The sequence below is a fragment of the Carlito syrichta genome, unplaced genomic scaffold (assembly GCF_000164805.1).
Source record: "Carlito syrichta isolate Samal-C Ts95f unplaced genomic scaffold, Tarsius_syrichta-2.0.1 Scaffold310585, whole genome shotgun sequence".
Classification (NCBI taxonomy): Eukaryota; Metazoa; Chordata; class Mammalia; order Primates; family Tarsiidae; genus Carlito; species Carlito syrichta.
The window spans coordinates 169,822-195,485 of record NW_007254681.1 but is presented as its reverse complement, the minus strand read 5'-3'; the positions used below and the strand labels follow the sequence as shown (position 1 = coordinate 195,485).

General features: G+C 47.4%; 2 protein-coding genes across 4 annotated transcripts in view; one reads left to right on the top strand and one right to left on the bottom strand.

Moving 5' to 3' along the window:
* Positions 1-11,018, top strand: part of TIMP1 (TIMP metallopeptidase inhibitor 1) — an 18,094-nt gene extending 7,076 nt beyond the window's left edge. The window contains exons 2-7 of one of the 3 annotated variants that reach the window (XM_021717725.1): positions 6,636-6,644; positions 7,570-7,698; positions 9,165-9,244; positions 9,434-9,560; positions 9,807-9,931; positions 10,750-11,018. In XM_021717725.1, the coding sequence (XP_021573400.1) occupies positions 7,578-7,698; positions 9,165-9,244; positions 9,434-9,560; positions 9,807-9,931; positions 10,750-10,920 (624 nt within the window). In that variant the 5' untranslated portion in view covers positions 6,636-6,644; positions 7,570-7,577 and the 3' untranslated portion in view covers positions 10,921-11,018. The other 2 variants (XM_008068374.2, XM_021717724.1) reach the window with 2 other exon arrangements.
* Positions 1-25,664, bottom strand: part of SYN1 (synapsin I) — a gene marked incomplete at its 5' end in the record, with an annotated part of 46,604 nt that overhangs the window by 3,566 nt on the left and 17,374 nt on the right. The window contains 4 exons of the mRNA XM_021717727.1: positions 1,102-1,204; positions 1,302-1,376; positions 1,468-1,610; positions 2,350-2,412. Of these exons, the coding sequence (XP_021573402.1) occupies positions 1,102-1,204; positions 1,302-1,376; positions 1,468-1,610; positions 2,350-2,412 (384 nt within the window). The remainder of the gene's footprint in view (positions 1-1,101; positions 1,205-1,301; positions 1,377-1,467; positions 1,611-2,349; positions 2,413-25,664) is intronic.

The window sequence follows — 25,664 nt, the reverse complement described above, 5'->3', positions numbered from 1 at the left end:
CCAACTCAAAAAAAAAAAAAAAAAAAGAGTTAAAATTAAAAAAAGAAAATGATATGACATTTAAATCTCAGTATCCATAACTAAAGTTGTATTAGAACACAGCCACACTGACTTTTTAAAAAAAACATATTATCTGTGGTTTTTTGCAGCAGAGGCTGCATGGCCCACAAAGCCTAAAACGTGTACTGTCTGGTACTCAAAAGAAAATGCTGGTCCCCGCTGTGGAGTTTGCTAGGTGCTTTGCCCTTTACAAAGTGCTTTGCTGGTGGCACAGTTCACAGGACACTTTAAAGGTTACCAAGTGCTTTGCCGTTCACCAACATGTCTTGATTCACAGAGCACTTTACAAAGGGTGCCAAAAACATGATATACATTTTAAGAAAGGAAAAAAAACCGATTAAAATTGTAATACTCAATATATACTGATAACAAAAGGTGAATACAAGTCATGTTTGACTTCTGCAATTACAAGAGGTACTCAAAGCCATTACCATCAGCATCCAGACACTTCTGATTACTGCAAACTAAAAGTAATGCATAGAAACATGGCTTAAAATGTGCATACAAGCCGGGCTCGGTGGCTCAGCCTGTAATCCCGTGCCTTGGGAGGCTGAGGTGAGTGGATTGCCAGAGCCCGCAGGTTCGAGACCCGCCTGGGCAACTCGGTGAGACCTCATCTCTACAATAAATCAAAAAATCAGCCAGGCGTGGTAGCGCATGCCTGTAATTCCGGCTACTCGGAAGGCTGAGGCGGAAGGATCGCTGGAGCCCAGCAGGTCGAGGTTGCGGTGGCCGGGAGCGGCCATTGCACTCCAGTCTGGGCGACAGAGTGAGACTCCAACTCAAAAAAAAAAAGTGCATATATTAGTTAAACAGGGGTTTAGCTTTTCACCAGGGACATAAATTCATAGAGCAGTTTAGACTTTCCTAAGTGTTTTGCCACTTGCCAGGAGAGCCCCCTGTGAAGTTCACAAGGCACCTTGTGGCCTTCTAAGCTCACTGCCAGTTCCTGAGGACCCTGTGAGTGCTACACAGTTTGGAGTGTTGCTGTCTTGTACCTGTTCTTCCCTCTGTGCCCCATGGACCCCTGGCCGCTCCCACCTCAATGATGTGATCCCTTCCATCCTTTCCATGTAGTGCTTCCACTGCGCAGATGTCCAGTCCCCCAAAAATCTCCGAGCATGTGTCCACCCACAGCTTGTACCTGTCAGGATGAGGGGCGGGGATGGGACTGTCAGTGCCTTGCAGGGCTGGCTGCGCTCCCACGCTCCCTTCTCCCACCCTGAGGTTGGGTCACCTACCTGTCGGACATGGCAATCTGCTCAAGCATGGCAGAGCCGGTGTTGGTCTTCCAGTTCCCCGACACTGACGTCCTCCTGGGGGACAAGGGAGCAGAGGCTAAGGGGGGCCTGGACTGCATGGGCCAGGGTGGAGGACCCCTCCCTGGACCTCGCTGTCTTCACTCACATATAGGCCTTGTAGTTTTGCCCAATCTTCTGGACACGCACATCATATTTGGCGTCGATGAAGGGCTCAGCAGTGGCATATGTCTTTGTCAGTGCCACGACACTTGCGATGTCTTGGAAGTCGTGCTGGTTGTCTACCTTGACCTGTGGGCATGGGGGTGGGGATCAGGGCCTGGTCAGGATGGGGCAGCAGTGGGAAGTAGGGTTTCCTGGGGGGCATGTACACATGACACAGGTGAGGTAAACACACAAAATTAGGTGGACCTGCCAACACGTGACCGTGGATCTCCTGTTTTGTACGTGTACACACAGACACAAAGTTGGGTGTATACAACTCTGAGCATACTAAAAATCACTGAAATGTCTGCTTTCAGTGAGCGAGTTGTATGGTGTGTGGATCACATCTCAATAAAGCTATGGAAAAACTGCGTGTATATACATTATATGCATATGATCACCCAGACAAAGCCAGTTATCCACACGGTATGTCAACATGCAGAAGCTTGGGTGCTCTCAAACAGATGATTCTTTGTACATACAGATAAAACCAGATATGTGGAAAGCATGCAAGAGCCCAGGACCCTGGAACATGAAAGATCACATCATGTGTGTTCAACCCAGAGGCATGCATGTACAAACAGACACATTGCTGAAAAAAATAACAGGATACACAAAATTGGCTGGATGCACAACAGAAAAATGGGGTGATTAAATCAGCTGAATGTGCGAAAACAAAAGTCCAGATAAAGAAAGACACCCCAGGACACATAGCCATACAGAATTACTGGTGTGCACCGCTCACCTGCACATGTACCTATGTCCAGGACCAGGAGCATGCACTGTACAAACACAGGTGTGCACACATACACCCCGGGAGACTCACCTTACCCATCCCAGAGTGCGCATGCCCCATCTTCACCACCACCGGGTATGTCGTGCTGCTGAGCTGGTGGGGGGCGAAGGCAAGAGGAAGCACGGTCAGGGCAGGAGGACTGCCAGGGGTGGGGGTGGTACTCAAGGACCCCATCCAGTGGGAGCCACATTAGGAGTCATTTCCCAGGAGTGGCAGGGCAGAGATAAGCCGACCGGCAGCTGGGGGTCACACAATGCCTCCTACGAGAGCCCAGAATTAAACCCAGAGCCCTGCCTGCCTGTCCCTCCTTCCACTCTGGCAAGAGCCAGACTTCCCGTCCCTGCTTTCTCAGGCAGAGGCCTCAGATGAGGGTGGGGGACTTTTCCAGTAAAGACCAAGTTTGTTTTTTACAGTGAATGGATGATAATGAGGTGAGTGTGTGAATGGGGGTGTGGTGGTGAGCATGTAGCAACGGGACCCCCAGCCAAGTCTCATATGTAAGCCTCATCCACACACATAATAACTTAGTTACACTCGAGTCCTCGGAACTCAGATCTATACCGCCAAACCCAGAGGTGCCCATGCGTGTTGAGACCGGCAGCAGCGTGGGCTCTAAGCATACCTGGCTTGGGGGCTGCCTGGAGACCCCCAGTTACTCAACCAGCCAGGTGCTCATAGCTGGGATGGCAGCCAGCACACACTCAACACTCAGACACATAGTCTCAATACTCTGGGACACACACACAGGCTCCCTCCCCTCGCCCAAACCCATATAACTGTCAGGGGGACACACATAACACAAAAGATTGCCCATGCAATACAGAGGTGCACACAACTCTACAGGCACACACAACAGAAGTGGACATAGACTAACACTCCTAGGTTCATGCACAACACAGAAGGACCTACATAACACACAGAGGGACTTCTGGGTGTTCAGTGCCAAGACCCATAAAGACCCACACCACAGTCCCAAGCACACAAAAAACTATATTTACACACACATACAATGCCTTGCCATATATACAATACAGAGGGATACACTCAACAAGAGATGCCCACAACTCTCCTAAGTATGCAGACAACATACTTGAAAGAAACCCCCAAAACACACACACACTCACACTCACTCACACTCAGGCAAGAAGGATGCTTCAAGTCTTCCTAGAGCGTAGGCGGGGCAGAAGGAACCGGGTTGGGCGACCCCAGTGGCCCCAGAGCTCAGTTGCACACACAGGGCCCTCTGGCCGCCCCCCTCCCGCTGACAAGGTAGAGCGGTGGCATTCCCGGAGGGGCTGCCAGGGCGGCGGTGGTTCCCAGTTCCCGACAGGCACAGGAAGCCCGCAGACTCAGGGTGACCGATTGACCTGCAGGCCTTGCCCTCCCTCTGTACCCACCCCCTTCCTCATTTCCCAAATGACTGGCGTCATCACGTGGGGGCTGAGAGGCACAGTGTTGGGATAGGGGGTTCGGGGATGCCCGGGCAGCTGCCCTGCATGCGCATGGCACCCGGAGGTGAAGGACACACTCGTGGTTACGTATGCGACGCAGACCCGCTTCCCGAGGCAGATACACAACTCCCAGAAGCAACACAACAAACACACAGGCACAAGCTGACTCTCAGGAACACACCAGAGAGCTGTGCATACACGTGCATGAATCCCCCATCCCTGAGGTTTCTAGGTCCCTCTTTTCATTAACTATCCTTTTTTTCTCTAGACCTGAGCCTGAATACAACGTTGTGTATACATATAAGTGTGTCGCTGCATATGTGTGCGGGCAGGGAGCTCTGGACTCTGGCTCTAGGATCCCCCGGAGAGCTTTAGGTTTGAAAATTAGCTTCTCTTCTTCCTAAGGCCATGTGGAATCCCCAGGCAGGTCACTTAACTCCTCTCTGGGCCTCAGTTTCTTGATCTGTACAAAGGGTACCTGGTGTGTAATGGGCATCATTAAGTATCTGCTCTGGACATGCCAGCTGGACCCACCGGCCCCCACCCCTATTCTGCTCCCCAGATGGTCCCACCGGCCCACCCCCCATTCTGCTCCCCAGATGGTCACATACTTGACACCCCTCCATAAACTCCCCCCATGCCCGTTTCAAACCTGCACAACAACCCAGATCCACACAACTCCTCACATGTAAACAGTTGGCAAAACTCTGTGCTGACGCTGGTTTCAGAGTGAAAGAGCTGGCGTCAGAACCAGGGTCAACGAGGGGCTGAGGCAGGACTTTCCCTGCCCTTGTTTCTCCCCGTCGAGACACTGGTTACTCAGCCCCCTGTCTCATTCACTCTCACTGGCCACTTTCACAATCAGCTGCTACACATTTCTGGTTGACTTCCCTTCCTCCCTTTTTTTGCCCCCACAACAGAGTAATTTCTTCATCTCATTCTTGGGCAGGTCACTCGAACCCTTTGTGTCTATGTTTCCTCATCTGTGTAATGAGAATCTGAGCTATATTTAACTAACAGGGATGTTGCGAGGAATAAGTGAGTTCTTTCGGGAAAAATGATTAACACAGTATCTGGCAAACAGTAAGTCTCAATTCTCAACAAGTGTTGGATATTATTATTATTATTATTAATAGTAGTAGTAGTAGTAGTAGTGTTGGGGTCCCACTCTGTTGCCCAGATTGGACTGCAGTGGCACGATCATGGCTCACCGCAGACTTGGCCTCCTGCCTCTGCCTCCCGAGTAGCTGGGACTATAGGTGTGCACCACCGTGCCTGGCTAATTTTTAATTTTTTTCTAGAGATAAGGTCTCACTATGTTGCCCAGGCTGGTCTCAAACTCCTGGGTTCAAGCAATCCTCTCGTCTCGGCCTCCCAAAGTGCTGGGATTATAGGCGTGAGCCACTGTGTCCGGCCCTATTATTATTGCTTTACCCTCCCTTCATTAAACATTAGTGAACAAAGGTGTTTGGATTGATTGAAAGAGATGACGTATGTACAAGGACTTCAACATGGTGCTTGGGATGCAAACACACATTCCATAGCGCTGCTGGTTGCTTTTGTTGTATTGTTATTGTTATTGAGCTAACCTCCCAGAGCTAATCAAGCTTCATTCACAAGGGGGTATGGAGAGTGAATGAGACCATTTATACAAAGACTTTAGCACACATCACACAGTAAGTGCTCAATAAGTGGTGGCCGTCATCCCTGTCATCATTATTGGTCTATCCTCCCCAAGTTAACAAAGCATGCTCATTAGAACCCCAGGGAGGATTCCCAAATCATCAGGAATCTGGTGGGCAAGGATTGCCTCACCCCACCCCCTGCTAGGGGCGTGGTATGGCTGGTGGGGAAGGGGCAGGGCAGGATGAGGTGGAGATCGGTTTTCTACTGACTCACTTGTTTCTTTAACCCTCACTCATCCCACTCCCAATGCTCATTAATTCATCCACACCATTCCCTGCTTGCTAGGGCTGTGCCATGCCTGGCTTACCATCCTGGCACCAGTTAGCCTGGATTCAAATCCCAGCAATGCCCCGTGATCCTGGGAAAGTTCTTTAGTCCCTCCTTGTCTCATATTTCCTCATCTGTAAAATGGGAACAATACCCGTACCCACCTCAGATGCTTGTTGTGAGCTTTAAGTGAGATAAATCATGCTGAATGCCTGGTACACAGTCAGTGCTATACAAATGTTGGCTATTTGCCTATGTTTTGAGAAAGGTTAAGACCGAGGCTCTGGCCCCAGGCCACCTGAGTTCCAGTCTCAGTTCTGCCACACCTATTAACTCTGTGATCTTACATAAGTCAGTCAACTCCCTGTGCCTCAGTTTCCCCTCCTTGTATTCCTCCCCATTCACCTACCTTATCTCCCTCCACTGTTTCTATCTAATTTGTTCCTCTCTGCCACCCTCATCGGACTGTCAGACATAAATCAAGAAAGGGATTTTTGTGTGCTTAGCACACAGTAAATGCACAATAAATGTTGAAGGAAGAAACGACTTTGAGCTTCAGCATGGGGACTTTGGGGGATGTGGGTGGGTGATTAGATCGACTTTAGGGGCCTGGGGGTGATCTTGCCTATAAACTCCATTGAGGCCGCTGAGAAGGAACGGTGCCCGACGTGGAGATGGGGGAGGGGGCTGGCCAGGGCGAGGCTGGGGGAGGGAGAGGAGGAGGGTGTATATCCTTTTGGAGCCTTGGGCCCGCCCCTTGGCTTCTGCGCTGATGGTGGGCGGATGAGTAATGCATCCAGGAAGCCTGGAGGCCTGTGGTTTCCGCACGACTGCCACCCCCGCCCCTCGCGTGGACATTTATCCTCTAGCGCTCAGGCCCTGCCGCCATCGCCGCAGATCCAGCGCCCAGAGACACCAGAGGTAAGCAGGGCCGGAGGTGGCGCGGCAGGGCCCGGGCTGGGCTGAGTTTGTGTGCTAGCCACCAGGCCTGTCCCTTCCCGGGTCAGATGCCTGTCTGCTCAGCCTGGCCTGCGGGTACCAGGACTCTGGGCTGGCCAAGGGGGAAGAGGTCCAGGGGCTGGAACCGCTTTCCCCAACCGGACACTCCAAACTTCCTAGAACCCCTGACATCCATCCCCAACTTCCTAAAACCCACGATCCCCTAATACCACAAATGCCTCCCAACTCTCCCAGATTCCCTCATTGCCCCCTAAATCCCTACCCCAAATCCCTGCAGCTCCCTAAACTCCCCCAGCTCCCAAATCCCTGAAACTCCTCGATCTCCAACTCCCTAAACCTCAAAACGTCCTCTGTCCTTAAATCCTTCAAGTACCACCATTGCCTTAAGCCCCCGGATTCCACCAGCTCCCTAAACCCCCAAACTTCCCTAGCTCCCTAAGTCCCCATCTTCCTCCAAATTTCTCAACCTCCCTAATGGTCCCAGCCCCCTATTTCTCTTAATATACACAACTTCTAAACTTCCGACCTCCCCCAAACTCCTCCCGCCACCTCATCCCCAAATTCCTCACCCTCAAACTCCTCAACCTCCAGACTGACCCAAACCCCTTAAATCCTCCAACTTCCCTGGCCCTCTTATTCCCCAAACGCCCCAACCCCACAATCCCCCAACTCACTCAGCCCTCAACCACTTAAACTTCACAAACTCCTAAACTCCGCTGGGCTTTCCAGATCCCTTAAAGCCCCCAAACTTCCCAACTCCTCAAGCCCAAATCCAGTCCCCTAATCCCACCCCACAGGTTTCCCTGGGGCAGGATGGGGTGGGTGGCCTGTCCAGGTCAGCACCTTAGCTGGACTGGGGGCACCTGACACCGCCTCTCCCCCACAGAACCCACCATGGCTCCCTTCACGCCCCTGGCCTCTGGCATCCTGTTGTTGCTGTGGCTGGTAGCCCCCAGCAGGGCCTGCACCTGTGCCCCACCCCACCCACAGACAGCCTTCTGCAGCTCCAGCCTCGGTGAGTCTACCCTACCACTGACCCCTGTCCAGCCCGAGCACTCTGCTTTGGTTTCTCACTCACAATGGCACACACTTCTAGAATGATTCCACTCAGCCCTGCACTTGCTCTGCGGTAACCACACTGACACACAAACTTTCTTGAATACACCAGGCCCAAGCCCACCATAGGGCCCTTGTGCTGGCTGCTCCCTCTGCCTGGTACCCTTCCTCCAGGTATCCATATGGGTGGCTGTCTCGAACATCACCTTCTCAGGATGGCTTTTCCTGATCACCCTGTTTACATTTTTTTTTGAGTTGGGGTCTCACTCTGTTGCCCAGGCTGGAGTGCAGTGGCATGATCACGGCTCACCACTGCCTCCACCTCCTGGACTCAGGTGATCCTTCTGCCTCAGCCTCCCAAGTAGCTGGAACTACAGGTATGCGTCACCACCTCTGGCTAATTTTTAATTTTTTTTTGTAGAGACAAGGTCTTGCCATGTTGCCCAGGCTGGTCTTGATCGGCCTCCCATGAGCCACCATGACTGGCTGGCCAACCCTGTTTAAAATTTTAACCCCTGCACCTTAGTACTCCTGATCCTGGCTAAATAGAAAATTATTCAATGATATGTGTTAAAGCATGGGAATGCAGACATTATTTAGGACCATCACAATAGGTATAGGGACCATTTCAATGGGGCTTTGCGGTATGGGCAAGGGATTGGACTCAACTCTGAATACAGCATGGACCGGTGGGAATCCATAGTCAAGGAGCAAGGTAGGTTAGTGGATGAGAAGTTACTAAGAGGAAGAATCAGGGGTAAGGGGGATTCTGGCTAAACTTACATAACAGGAAGACAAGCCAGAGGGATCATGTGTCAACTGGGGGATGGTGGGGATGAGAAAGCTGATTGGATAGTGAGGATGATTAGAGATTGGGGGATGGTGGTGGGGGGGGCTTTTTGCCAAACTGACTTAGCAGGGTTCTTTGCTAAATCTGAATTTTACAAAGAAGAGCACAGTGGGTCTAGGAAAAAAGTCAGGAGCCTAACTAAAATTTGGTGAAGCAAGAAATCTTTGTCACTCTCTTACCCAGCTCTGTAATTCCCCGTTACACTTAATATCTTCTATGAATCCATACACTTACTTATTTTGTTTCTAGTCTGTGTCCTCCCAGCTAGACTGTGAGTTCCACACAGGGGGGAATTCTGTGTTCTTATTCACTGTGGTGTCCCCTAACACCCAGAACAGTGCCTGGCACACAGTGGGCACTCAAAAATACATGAAAAAGGCTTAAAGCAGTACCTGACAAAGAGTAGACACACGATATGTACATGAACCCACTAACATGTGTGTGAATGGCTTAGTGTGCTGTCTAGTGCCCGGTAACCCCTATTGATGGATATGCTTTGCCAGTATTGTGATGATTCTTTTATTTTTATTGGCTCATATAGCCCATTTGACTCATTTTCTCTTCCTTACCTGCAGTCATCAGGGCCAAGTTCGTGGGGCCCCCAGAAGTCAACCAGAACACCTCACACAAGCGTTATGAGATCAAGATGACCAAGGTATCCTCCTCCCTCCCACCCCGCCTCTTCCCCAGCACTTCCTAACATCTTCCTCATCAAAATAGAAGCCTCTGGCCACCGGTTGGCGAGGAAGTTGGCTGCGCTCTCGGGATGCTCTGTGACTTCAGGGAAGAGGTGGAGTGGGAGGATTATGTCAGTAAAGAGACACTTTCCCTCATCCATCAACAGATGTACAAAGGCTTCCAGGCCTTGGGGGATGCCACTGACATCCGGTATGTCTACACCCCCGCCATGGAGAGCCTCTGCGGATACTTCCACAGGTCCCAGAACCGCAGCGAGGAGTTTCTCATCGCTGGTGAGGCACCGTCCCCGCCCTATGCCACGCCAGCCCATCCTTTGGGCGCGGCCTGGAACCGTCTGAGGGCGGGGTTCTGATGGGAACGGTCCCAGTTGAAATGGGGACCACCCCAGTTTCCGCCCATCAGAAGGCTGGGGTCTTTGCTCAATGGGGTCTGCCCGCCAAGGACGCCAATCAGGCGCCGCGCTGCCCGCGGCCCAGCCAATCAGAAGTCGCTTGTTGCCCCCCCCCCCTTCCTCCCAGGAAAACTACGGGACGGGCTCCTGCACATCAACACCTGCAGTTTCGTGGCTCCCTGGAACGGTCTGAGCTCCTCTCAGCGCCGGGGCTTCACCAAGACCTACTCTGCTGGCTGTGGGGAATGCACAGTGAGTGCCTGGGCCCTGCTTTCCACCTGGAGATCGTTCCTGGGACTCCTTCCCAAACCGTGGGCTTGTTTCTGGCTATTCCGCTTCCCCGCGGCTGCTCCTCAGACCCTAGAGGCTGTCCTTGAGCTTTTTGGCTATCACCCCAAACCTGAGACTGCTCCCTTAGAAATTCTGATTGTTCTCTTGCCCTGTGTCTTATACCTTGGGATTGTCTGTCCTCTGGACCTTCTGGCTGTTCCCTCTAACTCTTCCTTGTGATTATTCTGTAATCCCACTGCCTGTTACTGAGTCCCTGGGATTGTTTCTTGCTTCCCTAGAATTTTCTCCAAGAAATCACAGTGCTGTTCCCCAAACCCACTGACTCTTCCCCAGCACATCTGATTGCTGATCTGAGCTATGACTGTTCCAGACACCAGGGCAAGACTGTTCCTCGATGGCCCTGAATGTCCTCTGACCCCAATGACTATCTCAGAGCCTTACTGGCTATTCTTATGCTTAACCTCCACACCGCCAGCCATTCCCTACTCCTGCCAGTTGTTCCCTGTCCTATGGGGTCTCCCCAGGAGACCTGCCTCACTGACACCCAGGGACTATTTCCCAGCCACCATTCTAGGACACTGGTTCACTGGCTTACTGTCACCCCGCAGAGCCCAATGACTGTTCTCCCAATGGGAGGGGCTGTTCCTGGGTGTGTACTCAGGTGGGGTGACACCAGATATCCCCAGAAGCTCAATGTTGAAAACAGGAAGGGAAGTTCTGCTCCATAGGGGAGGTAGGGGGAGGAGGAGAAGCCCTCAGATGTGTGTCCCTCCTCCCAGGTGTTTCCCTGTTCCTCCATTCCCTGCAAATTGGAGAGTGACACTCACTGCTTGTGGACAGACCAGCTCCTCCAAGGCTCTGAGAAGGGCTTTCAGAGTCGCCACCTTGCCTGCCTGCCACGGGAGCCAGGAATGTGCACCTGGCAGTCCCTGCGGTCCCGGACGGCCTGAATCCCGCTCCCAGTGGAAACTGAAGCCTGGACAGTGCCCACCCCCTTCCTACTCCCATCTTTCTCCCAGACAATGAAATAAAGAACTACTACCCAGCAGACACTGTCTCTGTGTCGTGCCGGCGAACATACTCATGTCACTGATGACCTGGTGGGAGCACCCTGGGACCAGTGCTGAGGGGGCGAGGGATGCCAGGTGCTGAGTTTTGATATTTTACTTAAAAGTTGATGTACTGGTGATAATTATTAGCATTGGCATCAGCACTGGTGATCTTGCAACACTAGTGACAGTCACCAAACCTGCATTACCAACTACAGCTTAGTCAATACTTTAAAATGTTTTTCTAACCGGGCTCGGTGGCTCAGCCTGTAATCCCAGCACTTTGGGAGGCTGAGGTGAGTGAATTGCCTGAGCCCGCAGGTTCGAGATCCGCTGGGCAACTTGGTAAGACCTCATCTCAACAATAAAATCAAAAATTAGCCGGCCGTGGTAGCGTGTGCCTGTAGTTCCTGCTACTTGGAAGGCTGAGGTGGAAGGATTGCTGGAGCCCAGTAGATCAAGGCTCCCGGCCACTGCACTCCAGTCTGGGCGACAGAGTGACTCCAACTCAAAAAAAATAAAAATAAAAAATAAATAAATAAATAAATAAAACGTTTTTCTAGATTGATTTATAATTACTATATGCCTATCCACAGTTGGGTGTGGTGGCTCACATCTGTAATTGCAGCACTTTGGGAGGCTAAGGTGGGAGGATTGCTTGAGTCCAGGAGTTTGAAACCAGCCTGTGCAACATAGTGAGACCTTGTCTCAACAAAAAAATATTTAAAAAAATTAGCTGGGCATGGTGGTATGTGCCTGTAGTCTCAGCTACTCAGGAAGCTGAGGCAGAAGGATTGCCTGAGCCTAGGAGGTTGAGGCTGTGGTAAACCATGATCATGCCACTGTACTCTAGCCTTAGTGACAGAGTAAAACCTCGACTTGATAAATAAATAAATACATAATCAATCCACAGCTGACAAATCACTGCCTTATTGGAAATACCCCATTCAAAAATCTTGCCAGTTGACAAACTCATTGACAAATGCCTTATCCACTGGCCAGTGGCTCTCATTGCCTCAAGCACTGTCCTGATGTCCAGTGAGGGTACCCCATCAAAACCTGTGGGTGCTACTGTCCCCATCCTTAGGTTTTGTACCATGAATCTGACTTGACTGAAAGTGGAAACCTCCAGGGCACCCAGAGTCCCCCAGTGTCCCAGCAAGAAACCCCAGAAGAAGAGGTAGCCCTGGCTCCCTATCTGTGGCCTGCAGGAGATTCCTTGGAAGGGGCTTTTTGAGACATAGGAGAGGTGGGATGGGGAGAAGGTCTGCCCAGTTTACACTCCCCTCCCACTCCTCCTCTCACTGCTCTGACCAACTCTGTAGGAAATATTGACAAAAGTGAAATGCAGGTGGGATTCAAAATCAAAACCAGCCAGTTATGCCATACCCATCACACACTTTCCCAAACTGGGGTCTGTAGGCTTGACTCTTACCTTTCTGGGTCATTTTTCTCCATAAAACCTGAGTGACAGACCCTCCAAATACTCTTCCTAAGTATTTTTGCTCCCACCACTGGACCCAGACCCTGGTTTCTGCCCCTTACACTTCAAAGGTTCTGACTCAAGCTGAGTCCCCTGGGAATCAGAATTTCAAACTGGAACAAACATTCAATGAAGCACCCAAGTATCCCGCTGATCTGTCTACTTGAAATGGGCCCTAGGCCGGGCTCGGTGGCTCAGCCTGTAATCCTAGCACTTTGGGAGGCCGAGGCAAGTGGATTGCCTGAGCCCACGGGTTCGAGACCTGCCTGGGCAACTTGGCGAGACCTCATCTCTACAATAAATAAAAATCTAACCGGGCGTGGCAGCACACGCCTGTAGTTCCAGCTACTTGGAAGGATGAGGTGGAAGGATCGCTGGAGCCCAGCAGGTTGATGCTGGGGTAGCTGTGAGCATGCCACTGCACTCCAGCCTGGGCCACGTAGTGACTCCAACTCAAAAAAAAGAAAAAAAAAAGAAAAAAGAAAAAGAAAGAAAGAAAAGAAAAGGACCCCAGTATATCTTTCCCAAATTCTGTCTCATCACACCACTCACTTGCTCCTACCAACAAGAACTCAGGTCTCTTCCATGGCATGATCGCCAAGCATAGCCCCCTGAACCCTCTATGATTCTGTCTCAGAGCCTTCTGCACTCCTGGGAGGTGCCCTTAGGGCCAAAATCATGTCCCAGATGGGAATGGGCAGATTTTGAAAACCCACATCTTGGCCACCCGAGCAGGGGATGTGCACTGGAGCAAATGTCTACATCACCATCTACACCTCGGCTACAGGCTCAGACCCATCTGGGAGGGTCTGATCCCTGTCTGCCAAAAGGGGCAAATGGCAGCCTTTGTTGATGGGCACAACTGGAAAAGGAAGTGACCAGGCCCTGGTTTGGCTCTGGTGACCTTGTCACGATTCTCTCAGCTGCCTATGCAAGCTTGGCAGCTCCTAGCAATTTACCAAACCCTAGTGTCAGCTTCCTGCACCCTTAGGCTGATCCCTGACCCCGGGGCCCATTCACTGAGCCCTCAGCTATTCTAGCCCCTGGGAGAAAAGTAAAGTAGTAGGTGGCAGGGGGAGGATGGAACCCACTGTGGAGGCCGTTCTCCTGCCCACATGTCTATCCTGCAGGTGGGCCCTATACCAAAGCCCGATACAGCATGGACAGGGTTGACCAGTATATCAGGGTACACAGAGTTCGGAACAGCAGACAAGGCTACCTCCCTCAGAGACCTGGCATAAGCTCCTGGAAGGATCTTTAGCCCTGGGCTCATCACATCCCTCATCATTCTTCTCGAAAAACCCATTGAAATGAGCACAGTGAGTGCCCCCACCCGCAGCATACTATAATTTAATGTATACCTTTAATAGTGATCAATAGTGCGAATCTCTGTTTGAGAGTGACTCTGTAACAGCTGAGAGCAAACACATAAGGGTCACAGCTGTGTGTGGCATGCAGCATGGCATTCAGCTCAGTTGTGACCTGGGGACCAGCCCTTCCTTCAGCCGAACCTCAGTCTTTCTCCTAAAAATTAGGCATCACAGTCCCTACCCAGAATCCTTCAGAAGTCTGTGCTAGGTCTGAAGGATGACTACGGGTTATCTTTGCTTCATGGGTATTTTTTAGGTCAAAACACTAAACTTAATGTGTAATATTACTAATGATGACTTTATTTATTTATTTATTTATTTTTGAGTTGGAGTCTCACTCTGTCGCCCAGACTGGAGTGCAGTGGCCGCTCTCGGCCACCTCAGCCTCGACCTGCTGGGCTCCAGCGATCCTTCCACCTCAGCCTTCCAAGTAGCCAGAATTATAGGCATGCGCTACCACGCCCGGCTGATTTTTTAAAATTTTATTTATTGTAGAGATGAGGTCTCGCCAAGTTGCCCAGGTGGGTCACGAACCCGCGGGCTCAGGCAATTCACTCACCTCAGCCTCCCAAAGGCTGGGATTACAGGCTGAGCCACCGAGCCTGGCTGATGACTTAATTTATAGTCAGGCAGTGCAGTATGGTAGTTAAGAGCATGAACCCTGGAGCTAGGTCATCTACTTTCAAACCCTGCCCCTTTCACGTTCTAGCTGTGTCTCTGGGGAAATCATATGATCTCTCTGAGCCTCAGTTCCCACATTGGTAAAATAGGGTTAAGGAGAATGCCCAACTCATCAGGACAGTGTATATATTAAATAAGGTCGTATATGTGAAGTGCGAACAGTGCTAGACACACAGCACTGATAAGTATTAGTAGTAGTAGCTGTGGTAACTATAATTTAATGTATACCTTTAATAGTGATCATTTTTACCAGTACTATTATTTACAATGTTGCAAATCATGTTTGACATTAGGAATAATAAGACACAATATTGGAAATAATGTATAAGATTAGTAGCAATAATTTAATGCCTACATCTCCTCCACACCTGTCTCCTCACCAAAATACAAGCCTCTGTGCCACTGCCAAGGTGGAAGGATCACTTGAGCCCATTAGTTTGAGACCAGCCTGGGCAAACATAGTGAGACTATGTCTCTACACAAAATTAAAAAATCGCCGGGCTTGGTGGCTCAGCCTGTAATCCCGCACTTTGGGAGGCCGAGGTGAGTGAATTGCCTGAGCCCGCGGGTTCAAGACCCGCCTGGGCAACTTGGCGAGACCTCATCTCTACAATAAATCAAAAATTAGCCAGGCGTGGTAGCATGCGCCTGTAGTTCCAGCTACTTGGAAGGCTGATGTGGAAGGATCACTGGAGCCCAGCAGTTCGAGGCTGTGGTGGCTGGGAGTGTGCCATTGCACTCCAGTCTTGGTGACAGAGTGAGACTCTAACTCAAAAAAAAAAAAAAAAAGAATACACAAAATAAAAAAATCAGCCAGGTGTGGTGGTGTGCATCTGTAGTCCCAACTACTCAAGTGGCTGAGGTGGAAGGATCACCTGAGCCCAGGGGGTTGATGCTGCACTCCAGCCTGGGCAACAGAGTGAGACTCAAAATAAATTTTTTTTTTTTAGAGAAAAGGTCTTGCTATGTTGCCCATGCTGGTTTCAAACTCCTGGCCTCAAGGGATCCTCCCACCTGGTCCTCCCAAAGTGCTGGAATTACAGGTGTAGGCCACCACGTCTGGCCTGCGTGTTCCCTACTCTCAATCCCCATTCCAGCCCTCTGTTTCCCATTCTTTGCTGTTCCCTTTCCATCCGTGATACCTTTACTGTTCCCTGCATAGTCTCACTGTTCCCTGGTCCCCACTGCCCTTCTTTTCTATGAGAAGCACGTGAAGTAGCATGGTGCTTCAACCACCTCCAGGGGCGTCCTCACCTCCCTACCTCCCCTGCAAAGCTGCTTACCTGAATCCCAAGCTTGCACAATGTCTGTAGGGACATGTGCATCTCTGAGCACTGGCAAGAAAGACATGAAGCCATAAACCTGGCTGCCTTCCCTGGTGGCTGCTACTGAATCCTCACGTGCAACAGCCTTGGATCCAGACTTCTACTCAGCCACAGTGAACTGGGGACTCTCCACCTTCCTCAAACTCCTAATTCTCCCGAGGCCATCAATATCCACCTCCCCTAGCCACCACCCAAGTCCCCCAAAGCCCACCTCCCGGTGCTGGGGTTCTGGTTATGCTCTGGTTCTTGGTCTGGCTGCAGGCAATAGGAATGGACTCACTTTGCGAAAACTCAACCAGCTGGATGGACACTTAGGGTATGTCCCCTTTTCCGAACTTGCTATACCGCAATAAAACTGGCCCCCAAAGAAACCCCCACCCTCTTGACACATTCTCCCTGCGCTGCCTTCAATTCTCCACGGACTCATCCTCTCTCCTTCACTCAGTTCCCACAAACCTGGCTCTGGGGATTTGTACCTCAAAGACCCCTATCTTTACTCCACAGGGACCATGGATCCTGGTCCCCAAGAAGGCTTTGGGGCTGGACTCCACCTGTCACATCACAAGCTCTTCAGAAGTATTTGCTGCACCATAGACCACCTGAGTAGAGGTGGCGAGAGAAGGAATCCCCTGTCCCCACGGCGGCCCTTCCCCAGGTCTGCATGACCAGTTGGCATGAACAGATCACTGGGCTAGGGAAGTTGGGGAGAAGGGAACTTAAACTGCTTCACAGGGTCTTCACATGTCTTTCCTCACCCCAGTGGCGACTATTTAGACACAGTTGAGCTAAGCAGCCCTCAGAGGAGTCCTAGCAGCCTACAACCACGGTGGGATAGTCCCACCCAGGGTATTGGTAAGGCTGAACGTGGTGGTGCATGCCTGTAATCCCAGCACTTTGGGAGACTGAAGAGGGAGGATCCACTGGAGCCCAGGTATTGAGACCAGCCTGGGCAACATAGCGAGACCCCCATCTCTATCAATCAATCAATCGATCGATTAAATAATAATCAATAATCAGGTATTGGTGCCAGAGACCCATCAGGTGTCTCCCACAACATGATGGAGGCTGGGCAACCTTTCCACCAATGATTCCAAGTTCTCCTCCTTCCAATCCAGGACTTGCTTTTGTCCCTTTATGCTGCACAGCGGGGTGAGGGACAAAAGGGGGGAAAAAAAAGTGGCAAGCTGGCCTGCTGGGAGTCTAATGCCTCTGCCACCCTGCCCTCTATTACTCACCATCAACTCTCTCTTCTTCCTGGCCTCTGAAGTTCTGTTCTCTCTGTCCCTGACAAAAATAGCCTCTATATAGATGCAGAACAGCCAGGAGGTGCTACTGCTCTGCCAGATGTCAGGGATTAATGAGAAAATGTAGCAACTGAGCCAGGGCAGTGCTGGTCCAGATATAGAGAAATGGAGCAGAACAGAGTCTAGCATCTGGCCCACACATTTATGAAATGCTAGCATGTGGCCAAAGTCACGTACCAGTTCAGTGGGAAAAAAACAGCTACCTCTAAGAAAAAAGATGATCTGGATCCTTACCTATCATATATTGTATATGAAAATCAATTTCAGGCTGGGCACAGTGGCTCACAGCTGTAACCTCAGCACTTTGGGAGACTGAGGCGGAAGGATTGCTTGAGCCCAGGAGTTTGAGACCAGCCTGGGAAACAGTGAGACCCAGCCTCTACAAAAAAATTAAAAAATTAGCCAGATGTGGTGGCGCATGCTTGTAGTCCCAGCTACTGAGGAGGCTGAGGCTGAAGGGTCACCTGAGCTCAGGAAGTCGAGGCTTTGGTGAGCCGTGATCATACCAGCCTAGGTGACAGAGTGAGACACTGACTCAAAAAAAAAAAAAAGAAAGAAAGAAAATCAATTTCAGAAAAATGAGGAATTTAACTGGCAAAAACAAAGCTTTACTAAAAAGTCCTTCTTTGTCCTAGTGACTTGAGTTGCCATTTTTATTATATATTAAAATTCCAGGCCGGGCACAGTGGCTCACCCCTGGAATCCCGGCACTTTGGGAGGCAGAGGTGGGAGGATTGCCTGAGCCCAGGGGTTTGAGACCAGCCTGGGCAACTCGGCGAGATCTCATCCCTACAACAAATCAAAAAACTTAGCCGGGTGCGCACCTGTATTTCCAGCTACTTGGAAGGCTGAGGCAGAAGGATCGCCTGAGCCCAGCAGGTCGAGGTTGCAGTGGCTATGAGCATGCCACTGCACTCCAGCCTGGATGACAGAGTGAGACTCTGACTCAACAAAAAAAGAAATCCATATATACATGGATCTATATCTGGACTTGTACTTTTTCTTCTTTAATCCTTTAGTCTGTCTATTCATGGGTCAGCATCACATTGTTTACATGATGAAAGCTTCATCATATGTCTGGTGGCAGAGGCATGAGACTCCCTGTAGGCTGGGAGGGTAGTTCCAATCATCATTCTTCTTTTTCAGAGTTTTCCTGTTTTTTTTTTCTTGCGGGTTTGCTTTTTCATATGCACTTTTTTTTTTTTTTTGAGTCAGGGTTGAAGTGCAGTAGCGTGATCATGGCTTATCACAGCCTCGACCTCCTGGTCTCAGGCAATACTTTTGCCTCAGCCTCCTGAGTAGCTGGGACTACAGGCATGTGCCACCATGTCTAGCTAATTAAAAAAAATTTTTTTTTTGTAGAGATGAGGTCTCGCTATGTTATCTAGGCTGGTCTTGAACTCCTGTACTCAAGCAATCCTCCCACCTCAGCCTCCCAAAGTGCTGGGATTATAGGTGTGAGCCACTGCGCCTGGCCTAGAAGGTTTGTTTTTTAGATATAGGTGTTGTCACTCTATAAATACTTTCTGTGCATTGTAGAACTGAGCGATGATGCTGGAGGCTAGTGTTCTTACTGTTAGAGAAATATAAATATAGAATGGGAAGGCTAACATGAACCCTGCGATGTGCTTGATTAGAATTTGAGGTATTTGTATGAACACATTATATATATGAAATACTATATAGAATTATATCTATACATATTTTATATATATGTATATAAAATTTTGAAATTTTATATATACACATTGTGAATACACACATACATCCATGGTTCCTGGCACATAACTCCCATATCCCTTGTTATTTCTCAAGTGACTAAAACAACAAGTCTGTTTTTGTTACAGTATTTGACCTTTTGTCCTTGATTTCTGAAGCAGCTTTGGAACAGCTTCAGAGTGATAAAGGTGAAAGCAAGTCTTTTGTTACAATCTTGGGGCGCTTTAGGCCACAGAAGCAGGCATCAGAAAACAGAATCCCTCTCTCCATTACCTTCTGCCACCCTCCTTTCACCTGCTCCTTTTTCTCCCCAAGGCAAGACTCATCTTCCTTTGCCTTTCCATAAAGACATTCTCTGATCCGCCTTATCTAATTGTAGGTATTAGACTCCCATTTCAGAAGGAGTCTTGCCCCATACCAAGGAGGAAGGAATGGTACACACAGAGGTCAAGAAAAAAAAATTTTGGACAGGACTTGCAGGGTTTCCTCACTCAATCTATTAGGATGAGCTCATATCCTTTTTGTCCAGTCACATTTCTACACAGCTGTCCATGCTTCGATCATGACTGGCCAATGAAGTCTCCATAAAGGGCCCGAAGTCGATGGGGTACAGAGAATTTCCAGATAGTTAAGTGCATGGAGGCTCCTGGAAGGGGAGGGCACAGAAGTTCCATATCCCTTCCTCCATACTTTGCCCTATTCATTTCTTCATCTTCAGCCTTTGTAATATCCTTGATAATAAACTGGTAAATGTAAGTAAGTAATTCCTTAAGTTCTATGAGTCACTCTAGCAAGTTAGTCAAACCTGAGGAGGGGGTTGTGGACCCTGATTTATAGCTAATTGGTCAGAAGCACAGGTAAAAACCTGGGGCCTGCCATCAGCATCAGAAATAGGGCTTAGTCTTGTGGCACTGCATCCTTTACCTGTGTGATCTGATGCTACCTTCAAGTAGACAGTGTCAGAATTGAATTGGAGGACACCCAACTGGCATCTGCTGCAGAATTAATTGCTTGCTTGGTGTGTGTGGGGGAAAACCTCCACACCCTGTGGTATGAGACTAGAGGAAAAAGTGTGGTTTTTTTCTACACACACACACACACACACACACACACACACACACACACACACAAACACATCATTTTATATACACACATATATGAAATTTTATATATACATATATACGGAATTATTTATATACACATATTATATAAAGAACTGATAGTTCCTAGTTCTGTACAATGAAAAGGCCTAGAAGAAAGGACAGTCCAGTAGCAATGAGTACATCTAGCTCCCAGATCTTAGCTTTGAAATACTACTAATTTGGGGCTGGAGCTGGGAAAGAACAAGATATGTTTAGAGGTGGTATCAGTGGAAATAGAAGAGCCTATGAAAATCTTCTCCATAAAGTCAATAACACTAGCAAAAAAATATCAAAACCAACTTTATCGGGGTTCTAGAAACTGACCAAAAGTTTACAATTCAGGGAAGTATTTATTCAAGAAAAAAATTGTTGAATCTTGGTAAGAACAGTAAGCTTTGTGGCATTTGAGCTTTCCCTGTACCCATCCCCTTCTCCCCGCCTCCACAAGTTCCTTGAGAACCAACAGCTCTGCAATCCTGGTGAAAATCAGCAGACTAGCAACCATGGGAGGAGGCAGAACATTGTTGGAGTTCCTCCAAAACCCCATTCTCAGAGAACTGCCTTTATTTGACCTGTCTGGCACTTTCCTGGAAAATCCCACTCACAAGGCTTGTCTGGTTAAAAACAGCTTTCTCTGGAGGTGCTTTTCAGAAAGAATCAGCAGCAATTGTTTAACATAGCAGCTGTCTGAAGAAGTGATAGCACTTAAGACAAACAATAAGCTGACAAAAAAAAACTTAAAAGGAAAATCTAGGTAATGGGATGTCCATAGAAAGCTTTAAAAAGCTTTGACATATTCCCAGGAATCCAGAATGCCACAAACATGCATAAGGCTGTGTGCGTGCCTAGAATCTCTGGCTAACCTCAAAGCTCTGCACAAACAGAAAGTGAAGGTTAAAGCAAAGTTGCAAACAGCTTTCCTGAGCATTAAAGGCACACTCCAACAGGAACACAGAGCCCTTCAAGCAAAGGCTGAGACTTACTCGTTCCAAGTGTTTAAAGAAATATCTGTCCAATCATGAGCTGACCTCCATGCTAATGGAGCAGAGACTTCGGTGGCCACACATGACAAAGAATAAAGAATTAGTTGAGAAAAATCACTAAAACAAACAAAGAAACAAAACAAATAACAACAAAAATAAATCTTGGGGAGTAGAGAGAATCTGATTCCAGAGTTGCCACATTATATTATTAAAATGTCCAGTTTTTTGTTTTTGTTTTTTTGAGTTGGAGTCTCACTCTGTCGCCCAGACTGGAGTGCAGTGGCCGCTCCCAGCCACCACAGCCTCGACTTGCTGGGCTCCGGCGATCCTTCCGCCTCAGTCTTCTGAGTAGCCGGAATTACAGGCATGCGCTACCATGCCCGGCTGATTTTTTGATTTATTATAGAGATGAGGTCTCGCCTGCCCAGGCGGGTCTCAAACCCGCGGGGTCAGGCAATCCACTCACCTCAGCCTCCCAAAGGCGCGGGATTACAGGCTGAGCCACCGAACTCGGCTAAAATGTCCAGTTTTTAACAAAAATATGAGAGATGAAAAGAACAAGAAAGTATGGCCCAAGCACAGTGAAAGAAATCAGTCTAATATTGTTCCTGAGGAAGCCCAAATGTTAGACTTAACAGACAAAGGTTACAAAAGCAATGATTTTGAAAAATTTCAAAGAAGGAAAGCAAACTATGTCTAAAGGATGAACAAAACAAATGGTATTCTCAGCAGGCACAGTGGCTTATGCCTGTAATCCCAACACTTTGGGAGGCTGAGGTGGGTAGATCACTTGAGGCCAGGAGTTCAAGATCAGCCCAGGCAACATAGCAAGAACCTTGTCTCTATTTTAAAAATCATGAAAAGAAAAAGAAAACGGTGCTCTGATAAATAGAGAATATTAATAAAGAGATAGCAATTACATAAAAAGAAATTCTGGAGATTAAAAAAGCATAATAATAACAAATAAAAAATTCACTAGAGTGGCTCAACAGTAGCTTTGAGCTGGCAGACTAAAAAAAAATCAGTGAATTTGAAGATAGATCAGCTGAGCTGATCCAATATGAGGATGAGAAAGAAAAAAAGTAATAAAATGAACAGAGCACTAGAGGCCTGTGAAACACCATCAAGCATATAAATACATACATAATGGAATTGCAAAACGAGAGGGAGGAGAGAGGGAAAAAAAGGCACAAGAAAGAATATTGAAAGCCGGGCTCGGTGGCTCAGCCTGTAATCCCGCGCATTTGGGAGGCTGAGGTGAGTGGATTGCCTGAGCCTGCGGGTTCGAGATCCGCCTGGGCAGCGAGACGTCATCTCTACAATAAATAAAAAAATCAGCCGGGTGTGGTAGCACATGCCTGTAATTCCGGCTACTTGGAAGGTTGAGGTGGAAGGATTGCCGGAGCCCAGCAGGTCGAGGCTGCGGTGGCCGGGAGTGGCCACTGCACTCCAGTCTGGGCGACAGAGTGAGACTCCAACTCAAAAACAAACAAATAAACAAACAAAAAAACAAATATTGAAGGAACAATGGCTAACCCCCCCAATTTGATAAAAAACATTAAACTATGCATTCATAAAGTTCACTGAACTCCAAGTAAGCTAAATTCAAAGAGATATACACTCAGACACATCATAATCAAACTTATAAAAGACAAAGAGAGAATCTTGAACATAGTAAGAGAGAAGTGTACAAGGGATTCTCGATAAGATTATCAGTTGATTTTTCATTGGAAACCTTGAAGTTAGTAGGCAATAGGACAACATAGTCAAAAGTGCTGAAAGAAAAAGACTGTCAAACAAGAACTCTATATCCAGCAAACTATCTATCAAAAATGAAAAAGAAATCCAAACATTCACAGGTAAACAAAAACTGAGGTAATTCATTACCAGCACACTTCTCCTACAAGAAATACTAAAGGGAGTCCTTCAGGCTGAAATAAAATACTACACAGTAACTTGAACCTACATGAAGAATTAGAGAGTGTCTATAAGATAATTACATACATAAATTCAGAGGGTACCAAAAAATGTATACACTTTTTTTGGAGAGACAGGGTCTTGCTATGTTTGCCAGGTTTGTCTTGAACTCCTGGCCTCAAGCAATTCTTCTGCCTCAGCCTCCCGAGTACTGGAATAACAGGCATGAGCCACCATGCCCAGTGAAAAAGTATATACAATTTAAGAAAGGAATAAACTGCATTAAAATTGTAATACTCAATATATACCAATAACATAAGATGAATACAAGTCATGTTTGACTTCTGATATTACAAGAGGTTCTCAAAGTGATTACCACCAGTATCTACACACTTCTAATTATGGCGAACATCTCTGAAAATGAGTATACATTTTGCTGGGTGCAGTGGCTCATGCCTATAATCCCAGCACTTTGGGAGATGGAGGCGAGAGGATTGCCTGAGCTCAGGGGTTTGAGACTAGCCTGAGCAACATGGTGAAACCTAGTCTCTACAATAAATAAAAAAATTGGACAGATGTAGTGCATGCCTGTAGTTCCAGCCACTTGGAAGTCTGAGGCGGAAGGATCACCTGAGCCCAGCAGGTTGAGGTTGAGGAGGCCATGAGCGTGCAACTGCACTCCAACCTGGGCAACAGAGTGAGACTCCGACTCAAAACAAACAAACAAACAAACAAATAAAATGTGTATACATTTTTTCACCTCTGGTACAAATGATAGTATTAAGTGCATTTTTTTGTGTGTAACACTTTTTTCTCTTATCTGATTTAAAAGACAACTGCATAAAGCAATAGCTATAAGTCTATGTTCATGGGCATACAATAGGTAAAGATGCAATTTGTTTGACAATAATGGTACAAAGGAGGGGTGAGGGAATAAAGCTAGATAGACACAAAGTTTTTGTGTGTGTGTTATTGAAGTTAATTTTATTTTAATTCTAACTGGAGTGGTATAAATTAAGTCATTAATTATAATCCCCAGGGAAAATATTTATTTTAGAAACATAAGAAAAAAACAGGAGGCTGGGCTCGGTGGCTCAGACTGTAATCCCAGCACTTTGGGAAGCCGAGGTGAGAGGACTGCCTGAGCCCGTGGGTTCGAGACCCACCAGGGCAACTTGGTGAGACCTTGTCTCCACAATAAATGAAAAATTAGCTGGGCGTGGTGGCATGCACCTGTAGTTTTAGCTACTTGGAAGGCTGAGGCAGAAGGATTGCTGGAGTCCAGCAGATTGAGTCTGCGGTGGCTGGGAGTGTGCCACTGCCCTCCAGCCTGGGTGACAGAGTGAGACTCCAACTCAAAAAAAAAAAAAGAACAAAGAAAAAAACATGAAAAATAGTGCAAAAATAGTACACTAGAAAATATTTATTTAACACAAAAGAAGGCATTAATAGAAGAATACATGAGCAAAAAAATAAGATATAGAAAAAATAGCAAAATTACAAACATAAACTCTACCTTATCAATATTTACATTAATATAAATAAACACTTCAATTAATAGGCAGAATGGATGAAAAACATGACCCAACTATATACTGTCTATAAGAGACACATTTTAGATGCAAAGACACAAATAAAGTAAATAGATGTAAAAAAATTTACCATGCAAACAGTAACAAAAAGAAAGCTGGAATAGCTATACTAATATCAGATAAAATATAATTTAAAATAGAAAATGTTATTAGAGATAAAGAACAATATTTTTTTATAATAATAAAAGGGGCCAGACATGGTGGCTCACCCCTGCAATCCCAGCACTTTGGGAGGTGGAGGTGAGAGGATTGCCTGAGCCCAGGGGTTTGAGACCAGCCTGGGAAACTTAGCAAGACCTCATCTCTACAATAAATAAAAAAATTAGCCTAGCATGGTGGCATTCACTTATAGTTCCAGCTACTTAGAAGGCTTAGGTGGAAGGATTGCTTGAGCCCAGCTGGTCGAGGCTGTGGTAGCTGTGAGCATGTCACTGAACTCTAGCCTGGGCTATTTCAACTAAAAATAATAATACTTATTATTTAAGAGTCAATCCATCAAGAAGATATAACAATAATAAACATATATGCACCTAACAACAGAGCCTCAAAATACATTTTTTAAAAAACAGGCAGAATTGGAGAGAAATATAGATAATTCAACAATAACAGTTGGAGACTTCAATCTCCCCACTTAAAGGAATGGATAAAACAACTAGACATAGGATCAACAAGGAAAGATTTGAACAAGGCTATAAAAAAATCACACCTAGTAGACATCTATAGAACTTAACTGTACAACAGCAGAATACACATTCCTCTCCAGTGCACATGGAACATTCTTCAGGACAAATTATATGTTAAACCCAAAAGTAAATCTCAGTACATGTAAAAGGACTGAAGTCATGCAAAGTATGCTCTCTAACTATAATGGAATGAAATTAGACATCATTAACAGAAGTTTGGGAAATTCACAAATAAGTGGAAAGAAACAACATACTCCTAAATAAGCAATGGATCAAAGAAGAAGTAAATCACAAGAGGAATTAGAAGATACTTTGAAACGAATGAAAATGAAAACACAACACATCAAAACTTAAGGGATGTAGCTAAAGTGATGCTTAAAGAGGAATTCATAGTTATAAATGTTTATATTTAAGAAGAAGAAAGATATAAAATCAATAACCTAATC